The sequence below is a fragment of the Lipophrys pholis genome (assembly GCF_963383615.2).
Source record: "Lipophrys pholis genome assembly, chromosome: 6".
NCBI classification, from domain to species: domain Eukaryota; kingdom Metazoa; phylum Chordata; class Actinopteri; order Blenniiformes; family Blenniidae; genus Lipophrys; species Lipophrys pholis.
The window spans coordinates 30,811,534-30,824,683 of NC_137629.1; the positions used below are offsets into that span (position 1 = coordinate 30,811,534).

Consider the following 13,150-nt stretch of genomic DNA (forward strand, 5'->3'; position numbering starts at 1 on the left):
CACACACACACACACACACACACACACACACGCACACACACACACACACTGTCAAAGAACCCACGATTTATGTGCATGGTAAAAGATATTTCTTCTCTAAAGCGTTCTGGACGAGTTCCTGATCACATAAAGCTGCCACACGCAGGAAATGTAAAGAAAGAAAAGAAAAAGCAAAGCTATATGAAAAGAAACCCTCAAGCCGCACCATCCTGTTCGTACAAAACAAGTTTTCCGAGCAACATTAGCATCAGCGGCTCCAGGATGAGGTTCGAAAGGTCCGCATTAACTTCAATCTGTGGTGAGCACGGCTGCCAGCACTGTCAATGGCATTTTGCATTAAAAGTCCGTAGGATGAGTTATAATTAAAGCGCTGACTCAAGTCACTGTTTTCCCCCTCTTGTTGCGGCATGTGCGTAATTGGGCACAATTAACTTTAAATTCCGGTCTTTAGTCTTCGTTTTCTGCTTCTAATGCAACATCGTGTGATGTAACAGATTTACAACAGCGAAAAAGAAGGAGATTCTTCAAAGTAAAAGCCCCAAAAAACAACACGAGTAAATTTGATCTGTATTCTGTTTGGATTGAGGTCATTGATACTTGAACGTCTCATTTCTCTTATCAACACATGGTCACATAGTGTGTTTGCTTGTGGTCAACCGCAACAATTCTTATGTCTAATTGCTCCAGTGTGTGTGTGTGTGTGTGTGTGTGTGTGTGTGTGTGTGTGTGTGTGTGTGTGTGTGTGTGTGTGTGTGTGTGTGTGTGTGTGTGTGTGTGTGTGTGTGTGTGTGTGTGTGTGTGTGTGTGTGTGTGTGTGTGTGTTTGTGTGTGTGTTCTTTGGGAGTGTGAAGCAGGATGAACAGGATGGAGCTTTGCCAGGATTCTCTCCTAGTCCGTGTTTGTGTGTCCGCGGACCAAAAACAGCATGTTGACCTTTTTTGCGGCGGTTTGGAACCATCAACAGGAAACCAAACCAAATGAAGGTGTGATAATGATTGGCAGTCACTCCACTTTGTGTGAGATCAGCCTGAGTTTGATTAGTGGGTAAAAAAAAGAAGAAAAAAAACCCAAAAAACCTTTTCACCCAAATACATCAGCTTCTGAGTGTGTACACACAAGGAAATGTATAGCAAATACACCTGCGCACACACACACACACTCACACACACACACACACACACACAAAGTGTAACTGTAGTGGCTTCAGGACAAACTCCGGTGGTTTTGCCGACCTGCAGAGACTCGTAGATTCAGTTTCTGTAACTTCAAAGTTTTCAAGTGAGTCAGTTAAAACTGTCAATCCTGCGCACACACACACACTGGCTCATTCACACGCACACACACACGCACACACACCCGCACATACAAGCACACATGCACACGACCGCACACACACACTCACTCATTCAGCCACAGGCACACACACACTCACACACACTTATTTACAAGCACGTACTTTATGCACGAAAGCACACAGGCACACACTGACCCATGCATGCATACACACACATTCATTCACATACACACACGCATGTGCGTATGCACACACAAACACACACACAAACACACACACAGAGGCTCTCCTCTGATCACAGCTTAATGTTTCTGCCAACGACCTTTAAACTACTTTCTCATCTTTGATTTTTTTGCGCCGTCGCACACCCACATTCTGCAGCTCTGCTCAGACTTGCAACTCTGCAGTCAAACATATCCTGCTCCTCCTGCTCCTCCTTCTCCTCCTTCTCCTCCTCTTTCTCCTCCTCCTTCTCCTCCTCTTTCTCCTCTTCCTTCTCCTCCTCCTCCTCCTTCTCCTCCTCTTTCTCCTCCTCCTCCTCTTTCTCCTCCTCCTCCTCCTCCTTCTCCTCCTCTTTCTCCTACTCTTTCTCCTCCTCTTTCTTCTCCTCTTTCTCCTCCTCCTCCTCTTTCTCCATCTTCTCCTCCTCCTCTTCCTCTTCCTCTTCCTCCTTCTTCTCTCCTTCTCTGCTCCTCCTCCTCCTCCTTCTCGTCCATTTCTTTTGCTCCTCCTCCTCTTCCTTCTCCTCCTTCTCCTTTTCTACTCCTCCTCTGCCTGCTCCTCCACTTCTTCCTTCTCCTCCTCCTCCTCCTGCTGCTCCACCTCTTCCTTCCTTTCTCCTCCTGCTCCTCCTGCTCCTCCTCTTCCTGCTCCTGCTCCTCCTCCTCCCTTCCTCTTCCTCCCTTCCTCTTCCTTCTCCTTCTCCTGCTCCTCTTCCTCCCTTCCTCTTCCTCCTCCTCCTCCTCCTCCTCCTCCTCCTCCTCCTCCTCCTCCTCCTCTTAATGGGAAATAAGGTGCTGTTAGCTCCTTCAGCAGCAGGAAGACACAGGACTTCACGGGTAAATGTGCCACGGGGACATCAGCTCGAATGTGTGGAAACAATCTGTACCAGCGTCCACGTGTCTCATAAAGCCTCACTGCAGGACTAAATCAATCAGAAGGAAGCACACAGACTGTATTTCTGCTCAAACTGCTGCTGAAACGCTCCATAAAAGCAGGATTCAGAGGCGTGAAGCCATTCTGAAGAGTTCATGGTGAAACCATCTGTCACCAACGAGCTGCTCTTCCTCTTCCGCCTCCTTCTGTTTTATCTGAAGGACTTTTACAAGGCTCCTAGACACCTCCACGTAAAAGCTTTGTTACCACACAGGTTTTGATTAAACTCCAGTCCAAACTGTGAGGTTTAAATGTAGAGAATGAACTCAAACATCAGAAGACCCCTGCAGCTTTGCTATAAAACTGCTCCCATGAAGACAGTTTTTACTGTTTGGTTTGATTTATGTTACAGCATTTACATCATATCCACACTCTGAACAAAGACCTGCAATATCATGCAGGAAGATAAAAACAAAAACCACACACACACACACAAGCTGGGTGGCTGTGGATTAGTTGGTCGTCTTTCACTCACAACGTTGCAGGTTTGATTCCCTCCATTCTAATGTCGAAGTGGCCTTAAGAAATTCACTGGAGCCGAATGATTGAGCACCTTGTGTGCCAGCTGTCACCATCGATGTGTGAGTTAGTGAATGGGTTATGGTTGTAAAATTGCCCTTCATAACTCACTGACACATCAGTGCACCTAAAAGCTTTGCGGAAATGCGCGGTGGGCTTTTCTTGCTCTATCGTGACATAAAATGATAAGTCAAGGCTTTTTAAAGCACGCACTGGACTAAACATGGAGACAAACACCGGGAGTCATACTGGCACCTTTCAGGTGAACAGGCCTCGTCTTTATTTTCTCATTTCAGAAAAGTTCTGTGTTCACACGGAGACGTTTTAAAAACCCTGTTTGTTCACACAGAAACGCTAAAAATGTAGTTGAATTAGGTAGTAAGTATGTTGAGTCACAAGTTGGCGCTGTGAGCTGTTTTTGTATGGACACCACACACAGCCATGTGTGCAGAGAACGAAATGTTAATAATTGTACGCGGACAGACAACAAAGTTCTAACGTTATCCCAATGATTCTCAGCTATAGAACTACTGAAACTAAAAACTACTGGACTCGTCAGTAACCTCTGCAGCGCCACCTGGAGCATGGAGACCGCCATTGTTGTGGTTATTAGGTGACATCGCAGACCGCGATGGGGGGGATTAAGTCATATTTTTTCCACAGATGATCGTCTTCGCCGTCCACACCTAAAAGCTGAGCTGGAGTTTTAGAATTTTCCCCACTCTGGGACCCGTGTTTAAAAAAAAAAAAAAAAAAAAACTTTTTTGAGCTTATAAAATGCTGCCTCGTGTGGATGTTCGGCCAAAAACGGTGCTTGTTGACGTGAAACGGTGTTCTCGTGTGAACGGCCCCGGAGACAGAGTCAAAAAGTTTAAAAAGTTTTCAAAACGTTGTCGTGTAAACAGGTCCTGAGTCATGAAGCTTTTAAAATTCATCAAACGAACAAGAAAAGAAAGTCAAATCTCTCCTTTTTGTTTTTTTTAAATATTTTGCTTTGTATATTTTATAGTTTGTGTAATCATGTACGTCGTGAACATTGTGTGTAGAGAACAGCGCCTCCTTCAGTGTAGTAATGGTACTGACCGGTCTTTGGATCCACGTTGAAGAACGTTCGTTGGGACTCCAGCATGTGGAACGAGAGTTTCCCCTCAGAGGACGAGTCCACGTCAGACGCCGACACCTTGATGACGGAGGAGACCTTCTCCACGTTCTCCCGGACGGCGGCGAAATACACCGGCTGCGAGAGTTCGGGAGCGTTGTCGTTGACGTCCAAGACTTCCAGGAAGACGTGAGTCCAAGAGAGCAGAGGTTCGGTCCCGAGATCTCTGGCGTAGACAGAGAGCCAGTAATGAGGCTTCAGCTCCCGGTCCAACGGCCCCGTGGTCCGGATCACACCTGAGAGGCGGAGGGGGGTGTGTGGGGGGGGGTTAACAGCACAGACAGCAGAAAAAATTTAAAGAACGATAAAAATGTAAAGGACGATGAGGGAAGGAGATAAAATCATCATCCAGAATCATACAATCTGGAGCAGATAGCAAACATCAAAGAAACGCATAAATCACAAAGTCTGCAAACAGGAACAGGATCAAACAAGAGAAAGAGAGAGCACAGCGCGCTCCTCCTCTCTGGTATCTGCTCGTACAGTCTGTAGGATCAATCAGTGCCTCCCTCTTCTCCTGGAGGGTCACATATGTGACCTGCTTGGATCCTCAAATCTCCGTTGACAGGTTTGTGTTGCCAAAACAGTGCGTGGTGATGGGAGACGCAGGCAGAGAGCAGCTGAAGAGATAATGTACAACCTCCTGATCGTATCTGAGCTCTGACAGCAGGCCTTCATCTGAAACCCCCCCCCCCCCATCCCCAAAATCCTCACTGTCTGATGGAAAGTCACACAAATCACCCTGGGGGGAGAAAAGACCCCGTCTTCAGAGTGGGGACCCGACATGATGAGCTGAGGACACGAGGGAACGAATAACTGAAGCACCGGAAGAACACTCACTTTGCTCTTGTCAGGTTTTAGTTGCACCGGGGGGGGGGGGGTTTAAGGTGTCAGGCAGAAGTTCATATCTGGGGTCATGTGGATGACTTACAAAATTCTTGTGGACTAGTTTCTGACAATCAAGCCTTTATATCATAGCCAGCATTAACAGCAGCATTTCAAAGTGTTAACGCATCAATATTTCATTTGAATTGTACTTTCCACAGTCACGACGGATCAGTCGCAGTGTGATCATCAGCAGAGGTTTCATGATCACTCCAGAACACATTTCACTTCAGGGGCCATACAGCTGGGCTGAACTGCTAAGATAGTGCCATAATAACTTTTAAATTTAAACTTTAAGGGTTTCTTTGTTGTGGTGCAGAGTATATTTACAGTATTTAAAAAAAATTAAATAAAAAAAAAGTTTTACTTTGTATTTTTTAGTGTTTTTGCTGCTTTTTGTGCTGCAGTCGGCACGCTGCCGTACATATAACCTTGCCTCACCTCACAAGTCTGATCGAAAGGAGAAAACTTATTGAAACACCAGGTGAGGAAATGAAAAGAGTTCCTGTTGGAACCTGAACGTGACCTTTGGACACCAAATGTTCCATTTTGTTTATGTCAGAAAGAAGAATCTTTTTTTTTTTTTCCATTTCCTGCAGCTTCAGGTAAACGACTTTAATTTACAACCAAACAAACCTGAAAGTCATGATTGATGCTTTAGCGAGTTTTGTTAGTGTGCATGTAAAAGGAAGTTTTGCCTTTTTGCCTTTTCGCTTGAAAAATGAAGAAAAATATGAATACTTACGACCGGGCACTTGGAAGCCTGCACAGAATTGTGTATAGATAATTATATACATCCGGGGGTTGTTTTGTTTTAAGTTTCAACTTGTTTACAGGTTGTTAAACGTGTTTGGCAAAACTGTGAAGGTTCTGAGATGAGCTACTTTCACATCATTTACGTATAATATGATCCAAACTGCTGGGTCAGCTCCTGTAAACTCCTCCAGGCGGAGCGAAAGGTTTTTGTTTTTTTATTTAACGGAAACTGATGTAACATATGAAAAACACATCATGACGAGACAGGCACGGTGTGATTTACTGTTACTGTTGTCCCTCTGACGACCCCCCCCCCCCACCTTGGACTTCACAAGCAGATAAGAGTTAGAGGTTTTCATTTTGACAGTGTTTCTCACCTGTTTCCTGGTCGATGGCAAACACCCCGAGTCCGGACCCATCCTGGATGAAGTACCGGACCACCCCGTCTCTGCCCAGGTCCTTGTCTGACGCCGTCAGCGTGACCACAGATGTCCCCACCGCTGCATCCTCCATCACCACCGCCTCGTACACGAACTCAGAGAAGACGGGCCGGTGCAGGTTCTCATTGACATCCAGGACCTGGATCTCCACGACGCAGGAGGAGGAGAGGGAGCGCGGCAGGCCGTGGTCCACCGCCCGCACCGTCAGGTTGTACAGTGACCGCCTCTCAAAGTCCAGCTCCCGCTCCAAGGTCAGGGCGCCGGTGGAGGAGTCCAGCTGGAAGGTCCCACCCTCTGTGCTCTTCAGGTTGTAGGTGACCAGGCCTCCGCTGCCCAGGTCCAGGTCCATGCTCTCCATCCAGACCAGCAGGGTGCCCACAGGGACGTCCTCAGGCACTTTGACCCTGTATACTTTGGGTACGAACTTGGGTGGGTTGTCGTTGACATCCTGCACCACCAGCACCAGGTTGGTGATGGAGAAGAGCTGGGAGCCCGGTTTCGCTTGGTCTCGGGCCTCAATCCAAAGATCATGTCGGGGCGAGCTCTCCCGGTCCAGGTGAGCCGTCACGGTGAGCTCCCCGCTCACCTTGTCCATCCTGAACGCATCGGTGGAGGTCAGCAGCGAGTACACCACGTTCCCACTCAGGTCAGCATCTGAGTCCACAGCCCGGGCGGTGAACACCACCGAGTCCGGCTCCGTGTTCTCGGAGACGTGGACGACGTATCTTTGCTGGTCAAAAACTGGAGGACTGTCATTAACGTCCAGCACGTTGATGGCTATGAATTTCCATGCAGACGTTACGGGAAACCCCAGATCGTACACAGTGATGTTCAAAATGTAGAACTCCTTCACCTCCCGGTCCAGCGGACAAACCAGCTGCAAGTCACCTGATGTTGAAAAATGACAAAGTTAAACGGGAATTCCAAAACAGTTACGAGGAACTGACTACCATCAATGAATGAGTAAGTCAGTTTAGGTGTTCTCAGTAGAAATGAAAACATTTTCAGAACTTTCTCTGTCCTGCTCATTGGGCTGATTTTTAGCTTTAGCATTAGCATTATCCAAAGCCGTTTCTTTTCTCTGTTGCTATTTCACTAAACTCCTTTTTAATGGAGGAGGATCACTTCATTACTCCTGGACCATCTCAATCGTCCTGATAGCAACATAGGAGATGTGTAACTGTAATCCCACTGGCATTTATACCGAGCAGTAATCTGATTACACTCCATAGATTGTTACCTTAGCCAACAAAAGTTGGGGGAAGGTTGTGTTTTTGTCTGCGTGTATGTATGTATGTATGTATGTATGTATGTATGTATGTATGTATGTATGTATGTATGTATGTATGTATGTATGTATGTATGTATGTATGTATGTATGTATGTATGTATGTGTGTGTGTGTGTATGCATGTATGTATGTATGTATGTATGTATGTATGTATGTATGTATGTATGTGGTTAAACTCCCATAAAATTTTAATAAAATCAATTCATATATGACTGAACCATTTATAAACAGTCACCAGATTGGAATCTAATTTCAACGACTGCTAACTGAGTCCACTGTCAACTTCAGCATGATCACTATCCCAAACAGTCTCCAGGGAAGAGCTCTGTCACTAGTGTTAAGTGGCAGATGAACACCTCATTAATCTTGTATGAACTCAGTCCTTCTTAGAGCAATGTTAAAAACTATCACACTGTACGTAGCATCAGTGTGCATCCGCAGTAGGTGTGATTAGCCTTAGCAGCTTGAATAGCAGGCAGCGTCCCCGTCTGCATGTCTGCATGTGCTAACATCCAGATGATAAAGATCTTCCTCCCTCTTCACTCTGTAATTTCAACTGAACTTAATGAATGAATCAGTCTGATGCACACGATGCTGAATATTCTGCTCATGTGTCACAGCAACACTGTGATAATACAGCTGTGTGACCATCACAAATAACTAGTTACATTGTATCTGCAGTAACTAGTGCATTAATTTCACAGAGTATTATTACCTTGCGCAGTGTGACTCACCTGTGAAGGTGTGAATGGAGAAGCAGCCATCTTCGTTCCCTCCTGATAGGGTGTAGACGAGTTGACTGTTGTATCCCGAGTCTGAGTCTGTGGCTTTGACCTGGACAATGGTGGCGTTTAATGGGTGATCCTCCGAGAGGTCGATGGAGCTGGGAACGCTCTGGTCAAACTTTGGAGAATGTCTGTTGGTGATGTGGACGTCTGAGAAGGTGTCCTCCTCCAGACTCAATAAATCAGGTTTGATTGTCTCGATGAGTTTGTCGGTGAGCTGTTTGAAGATTCCCGTCTCCCTGCACTGGGTCACCGGCTCGTCACCTCGGTCTGTGACGGTGATTCTCACCACCGATGCCTCAGACTGATGCTTCCCATCGGAGGCGATGACCTTCAGCGTGAACGAACCCTGGTTCGGGGGGATCGGCTTCTGGAGGGTGATGGCTCCTGAAGCTGAGTTGATGGCGAACACTTGGATCTCGTTCCCGGACTCGATGACGTACTGCAGCTGCTGCAACTCGTCCAGGTCAATGGCAGGAAGCTCGACCACCGCATGTCCCACGGGCAGGTCGGGGGACACGGTGAGGTTACAGTTCACCCTCTCAAACAGGGGCACGTTATCGTTGACGTTGTTCAAGGTTATTGTGACGGGACACTCGCTGACCTGACTGAAGGGGGCGCCGCTGTCTAAAGCCCAGATTCTTAGGTGGTATCTGCGCTTCATCAGCTCGTAGTCCAGGTGTTCAGAGGTGGAGATGACCCCCGTGAAGGGATCGATGGTAAAAGGTGACTGGCCGGCGTTTGCGATGGCGTAGGTCACAAAGCCGTTTTTGCCGTTGTCTTTATCTGAAGCTGAAACTTTCAAAACGCTGCTTCCAACCGGAGAGTTTTCATCCAATGAGGCCTCGAAGGACGAGCGAGTGAACTGCGGACTGTTGTCATTTTCATCTGTGATCTCGACCACGATGTGAGTCTCAGCTTCACCATGATTGGCCACCACATCAAATTCGTACCGATCTTTTGTCTCGTAGTCAAACCTCTCTGTGGTCACGATGATCCCCGTCCGCGGGTTCATCTTGAACTTCGAGGTGTCTGGATTATTCTTAATGCTGAAGGTGACATTCTGACCACTTGAGGTTAGAGAAACTCTAACGACGTACGATTGAGGAGGAGAAAACTCACTCAAGGTTACAATGTAGGTGTCCTCCATGAATGCCAGCGGGCTGTAATGATATGCAGGAATGTGGAGTTTTGTAACTGGAGAGCGTAAACTGGGAACACTCCAGTCTTTAGCCTGGAGGGACAGATTCATCCCCATAGGAGTGAGAGCCCAGTTAATCCTCTTTGTGGAGATCACTTGGAAGTCAGAGCCCTGGACACCTGAGGGGATTACTTCAAAATACTTGTGGGGATCGCCCCCGACGATCATCAGAGATTCCACAGGCCTGATTCCGGCCTCGACGTGGACATTAATGGTCACCCCTCCATCTGAGGAGAAGCTGGGTTTAGAGGGAGGGTTGATGAGTGGCGTTTTCATGTGCATCTTCTGGACAGTAACTGTGACTCTGGCTACGTTTCCAAACTTCTGCACTCCGGAGATCTTCTTGGTGCGATCCTCCGCTAACACGGTGAGGTCGTATCTGTTCGTGCGGCTGTGATTGAGCGTCTTAGCGAGGTTGACCGCGCCTGTGAACGGATCCACGATGAACGGATGTGCCCTGCTGGTGAAGGAGTAGTAAAACTCGGCATTGCTGCCAATGTCCGCGTCTGTGGCGCTGACTCGAGTTACACTGGACCTGAGGGGAGTATCCTCCCCGATGGCCACATTGTAGGAGGCGGGGTAGAAGAGGGGCTTTAGGTCATTGGTGTCAAGCACCTGGACAATGACTTTGGCCTTTGCCTGGAGGTCGGAGGTGCTCTCGGTGGCCTCCACGGTCAGAGTGTATGAGTCTCTCACCTCTCTATTGAGGTGTGCAGAGTTGCTGCTCCGAGTTTTGATCCTCAGAAAGCAAAAGTCTCCGACACTGACCGCCTCCGCCTGGAAGAAGCCGTCATCGTCACCGGACACGACTTGATACTTGATGTTCCAGAACGGGTCGATCATCTGGATGCCCATCTTCACTGGCGTCTCCGCGTACACCCGCGGGGCCGAGTTCTCGTTGACGGTGGCATTGTAGAGGTGGTGCGTGAACCGGAGCGGAGAGCTGCCCTTTGGCTTTCCCACGATGCCATCACACCTCCCCGCGTGCAGGAGGACCGCAGCCACAGCGAGGAGCGTCCTCCCTGAGGCGGCCATCTTCCGTCACTCCACGGAGCTGCGAAAGACAGAAGCAGACGATTTAAGTGGCATGCAGTGAACCAGGAAAAAAGAAATGTGAATCGGCTACTGCACGTACAGAACAAGACTTATAACAGTGGTACGCAAGGCTGCTGTGCAGGTACTGCGATCACTTCCCACATAACTCCACACAAAAAAAAAACAAAGTGAACACACAGCAGAGTCAGAGGCCCGAGGCCAGGCCTGTCCCGACTCGTCCGTAGAGAAAAAAATTAGGACTCCGCATTGTTTCAGAGCCAGAGAACAGCCTGAAGCTTTCTCAGACAGGTGGCATCCCCCTCATTACCTCCGCAACAAGTATTATCCAAATTATCTCTGCTGAGCCTTTGTCAGCGCGCAGCTATGAGGAGGATTTGTAGTATGATGGTTTTGATTTATGTAGACAATGGTGGGTGGTTCAATGCTGATCTCACTGCAAACTGTGACGGATTCAAGTACGGCAAGATTTATTTTAAACGTGCCAGAAAAAGTAACTATCACTGCAGATAAAAAGTAAGAAGTTACTTGGGAAAGTTCCTGTCTTAATAATGCTCACATACAGTAACTGTAGTGTTGTAGCATTGCTCCTACCCAGTATGTGGGTCAGATTCTCTCATTAAAACAAATGATTTAATTCTGAGACAAATTCGTGAACCGCTCCTCCACTTTGCCGCTGTTACGATTTCACTTTCCCCTGTCCCCACCCCCGGGCCGTTTGAAGACGATCTGTATCTGTCTCGTCTTCATGCTTCAGGTGGAAGCTGCAATGGCAGAGTCGATGTTATCAGAGTCAGTGTCTCTGGCTGTTTGTCGCCCTCACAGTGACAGAACAGAGGAGCAGAGGAGTGAAGCCAAACGTGAAAACAAACATCCATCAATCCATCTTCCACACTACTTTATCCAACTCAGGGCTCGATCCTCGCTATCAGTGGGTGAAGGCAGGGTCCACACCAGTCCAAACTTGCACCCGCCATGTTCTCCGTACGAGGCAAAAGTGCAAACCACTTTGCCGCCATGCCGCTCTGAAGACAAACAGCCGTTCATTATTCATGGAATCTGTTTAGGAATGACACGAGGAATCCTCTTGGAAATGACCGGGAGCACATGGAGCACATGTGACACTGCCGTTATGCAGTTTTCTACTTCCATTTATATTTACATTTTGTTGTATATTTGTATTTAATTTCAGTTGCATGTCATTTCTGTTCTCATATTAGCATTTTATATCAATATACTATTTGTTTAGAATTTTGTTTTATGTGTTTTTTTCTTACATCTCACAGTATTATTTCATTTTGTGTTATGCATCTTAATTGCAGTTAGTAGTAGTAGTAGTACTACAAGTAGTGTTAGTTGTATTTTTCTTACTGCATATATTTTATGTGTATAAAATTCAGCATTATCTGTTTATGCCAGTTTCACCTCTCCTTTGGGTCATATTATATTTTATCTGATTCTCTTAATTTCACTTTCAGCTGATTTTATTCACATTTTTCCTCTTTGATTAATTCAAACAAAGTGTCCTTAAATCACATTTGCTTGAATGAACTGACATCTGAATGAAGTATGAGAACTTTATTCAACTCCACCTGCCAAATAGTGCGCCTCCTCATGCAGTGTCACTATAACCATCAATCAGACCCGGGAATCCGCATAGCTTGAGTGTCTCATTTAAATTTAACATTCCAATTTATATTCTGACATCTTTCATTTGACACGTCGGCACGAGGGAGACTCAGTTCTTCTGCAGGCGGAAATCTGCGTAACACTGGTCAGCTCCTGCCTGACTCCAGACGATGGTGTGCAGACTTTAAAAGTTTGTGTGTGTGTGTGTGTGTGTGTGTGTGTGTGTGTGTGTGTGTGTGTGTGTGTGTGTGTGTGTGTGTGTGTGTGTGTGTGTGTGTGTGTGTGTGTGTGTGTGTGTGTGTGGTTGCTTTGAGGTTGTTGAGTGGGGTATGTGGGGGATGCTATCTCCGCTCACCAGGTGACAGACAATCAGATTTCAGCGTCAGGCTGCTGTTTGGGTTTCGTCAGACTTCACATGTTTGCAGACTAATTTTTCCGCCATCACGTCATCGGGGGGTCTCTAACGGGATTTTCCCATAAGGTATTTAATATATGGCGTGTCTCTCAGTATTTATATGCTCTGGCTCCTGTTTGATAAAAACTGCTGAGTCACCAATCTGATGGCTCTTTCAGCCGCTTAGGATTGTCACGATGATGTATGAAGCAATCCCCTCTGGTAGAGTTACTTGAGCTTTCAGGTGGATTTTATTCATCATGACAAGCTTTGCTTTGTGAACACAACTAATCCATCTCGGTTCAGTGTGCAGTGGGAACTATTATTATTGTTATTTCAATTTTTTAGCACAAACAGGATCTTAGGTGGAACTACAGACACACTTCACATGTTTAAGCACAGAACAAGAATGATGTGACACCAAACGTGGCCCCAGGTACAACATGACTCTGTCTATAACAGCCTGAAACAGATTACAACAAATCCAAAAACGGCTTCAAAGTTTCTTTTCTTTAAAATGCAGCTCAGTCGAACCCTTCAAACCTAAAAACATTCTCCTCCCACACATTGTGTGTCCCAACCTGCAACCA

At 46.7% G+C, this 13,150-nt stretch overlaps 1 protein-coding gene across 1 annotated transcript in view; it reads right to left on the minus strand.

The window, feature by feature from the left end:
• The window catches only part of fat2 (FAT atypical cadherin 2), a gene marked incomplete at its 5' end in the record, with an annotated part of 60,267 nt that extends 49,748 nt beyond the window's left edge, over window positions 1-10,519 (minus strand). The window contains 3 exons of the mRNA XM_080465961.1: window positions 4,052-4,363; window positions 6,146-7,096; window positions 8,233-10,519. Coding sequence (XP_080322087.1) covers window positions 4,052-4,363; window positions 6,146-7,096; window positions 8,233-10,519 — 3,550 coding nt within the window. The remainder of the gene's footprint in view (window positions 1-4,051; window positions 4,364-6,145; window positions 7,097-8,232) is intronic.
• Window positions 10,520-13,150: the final 2,631 nt, after the last annotated feature.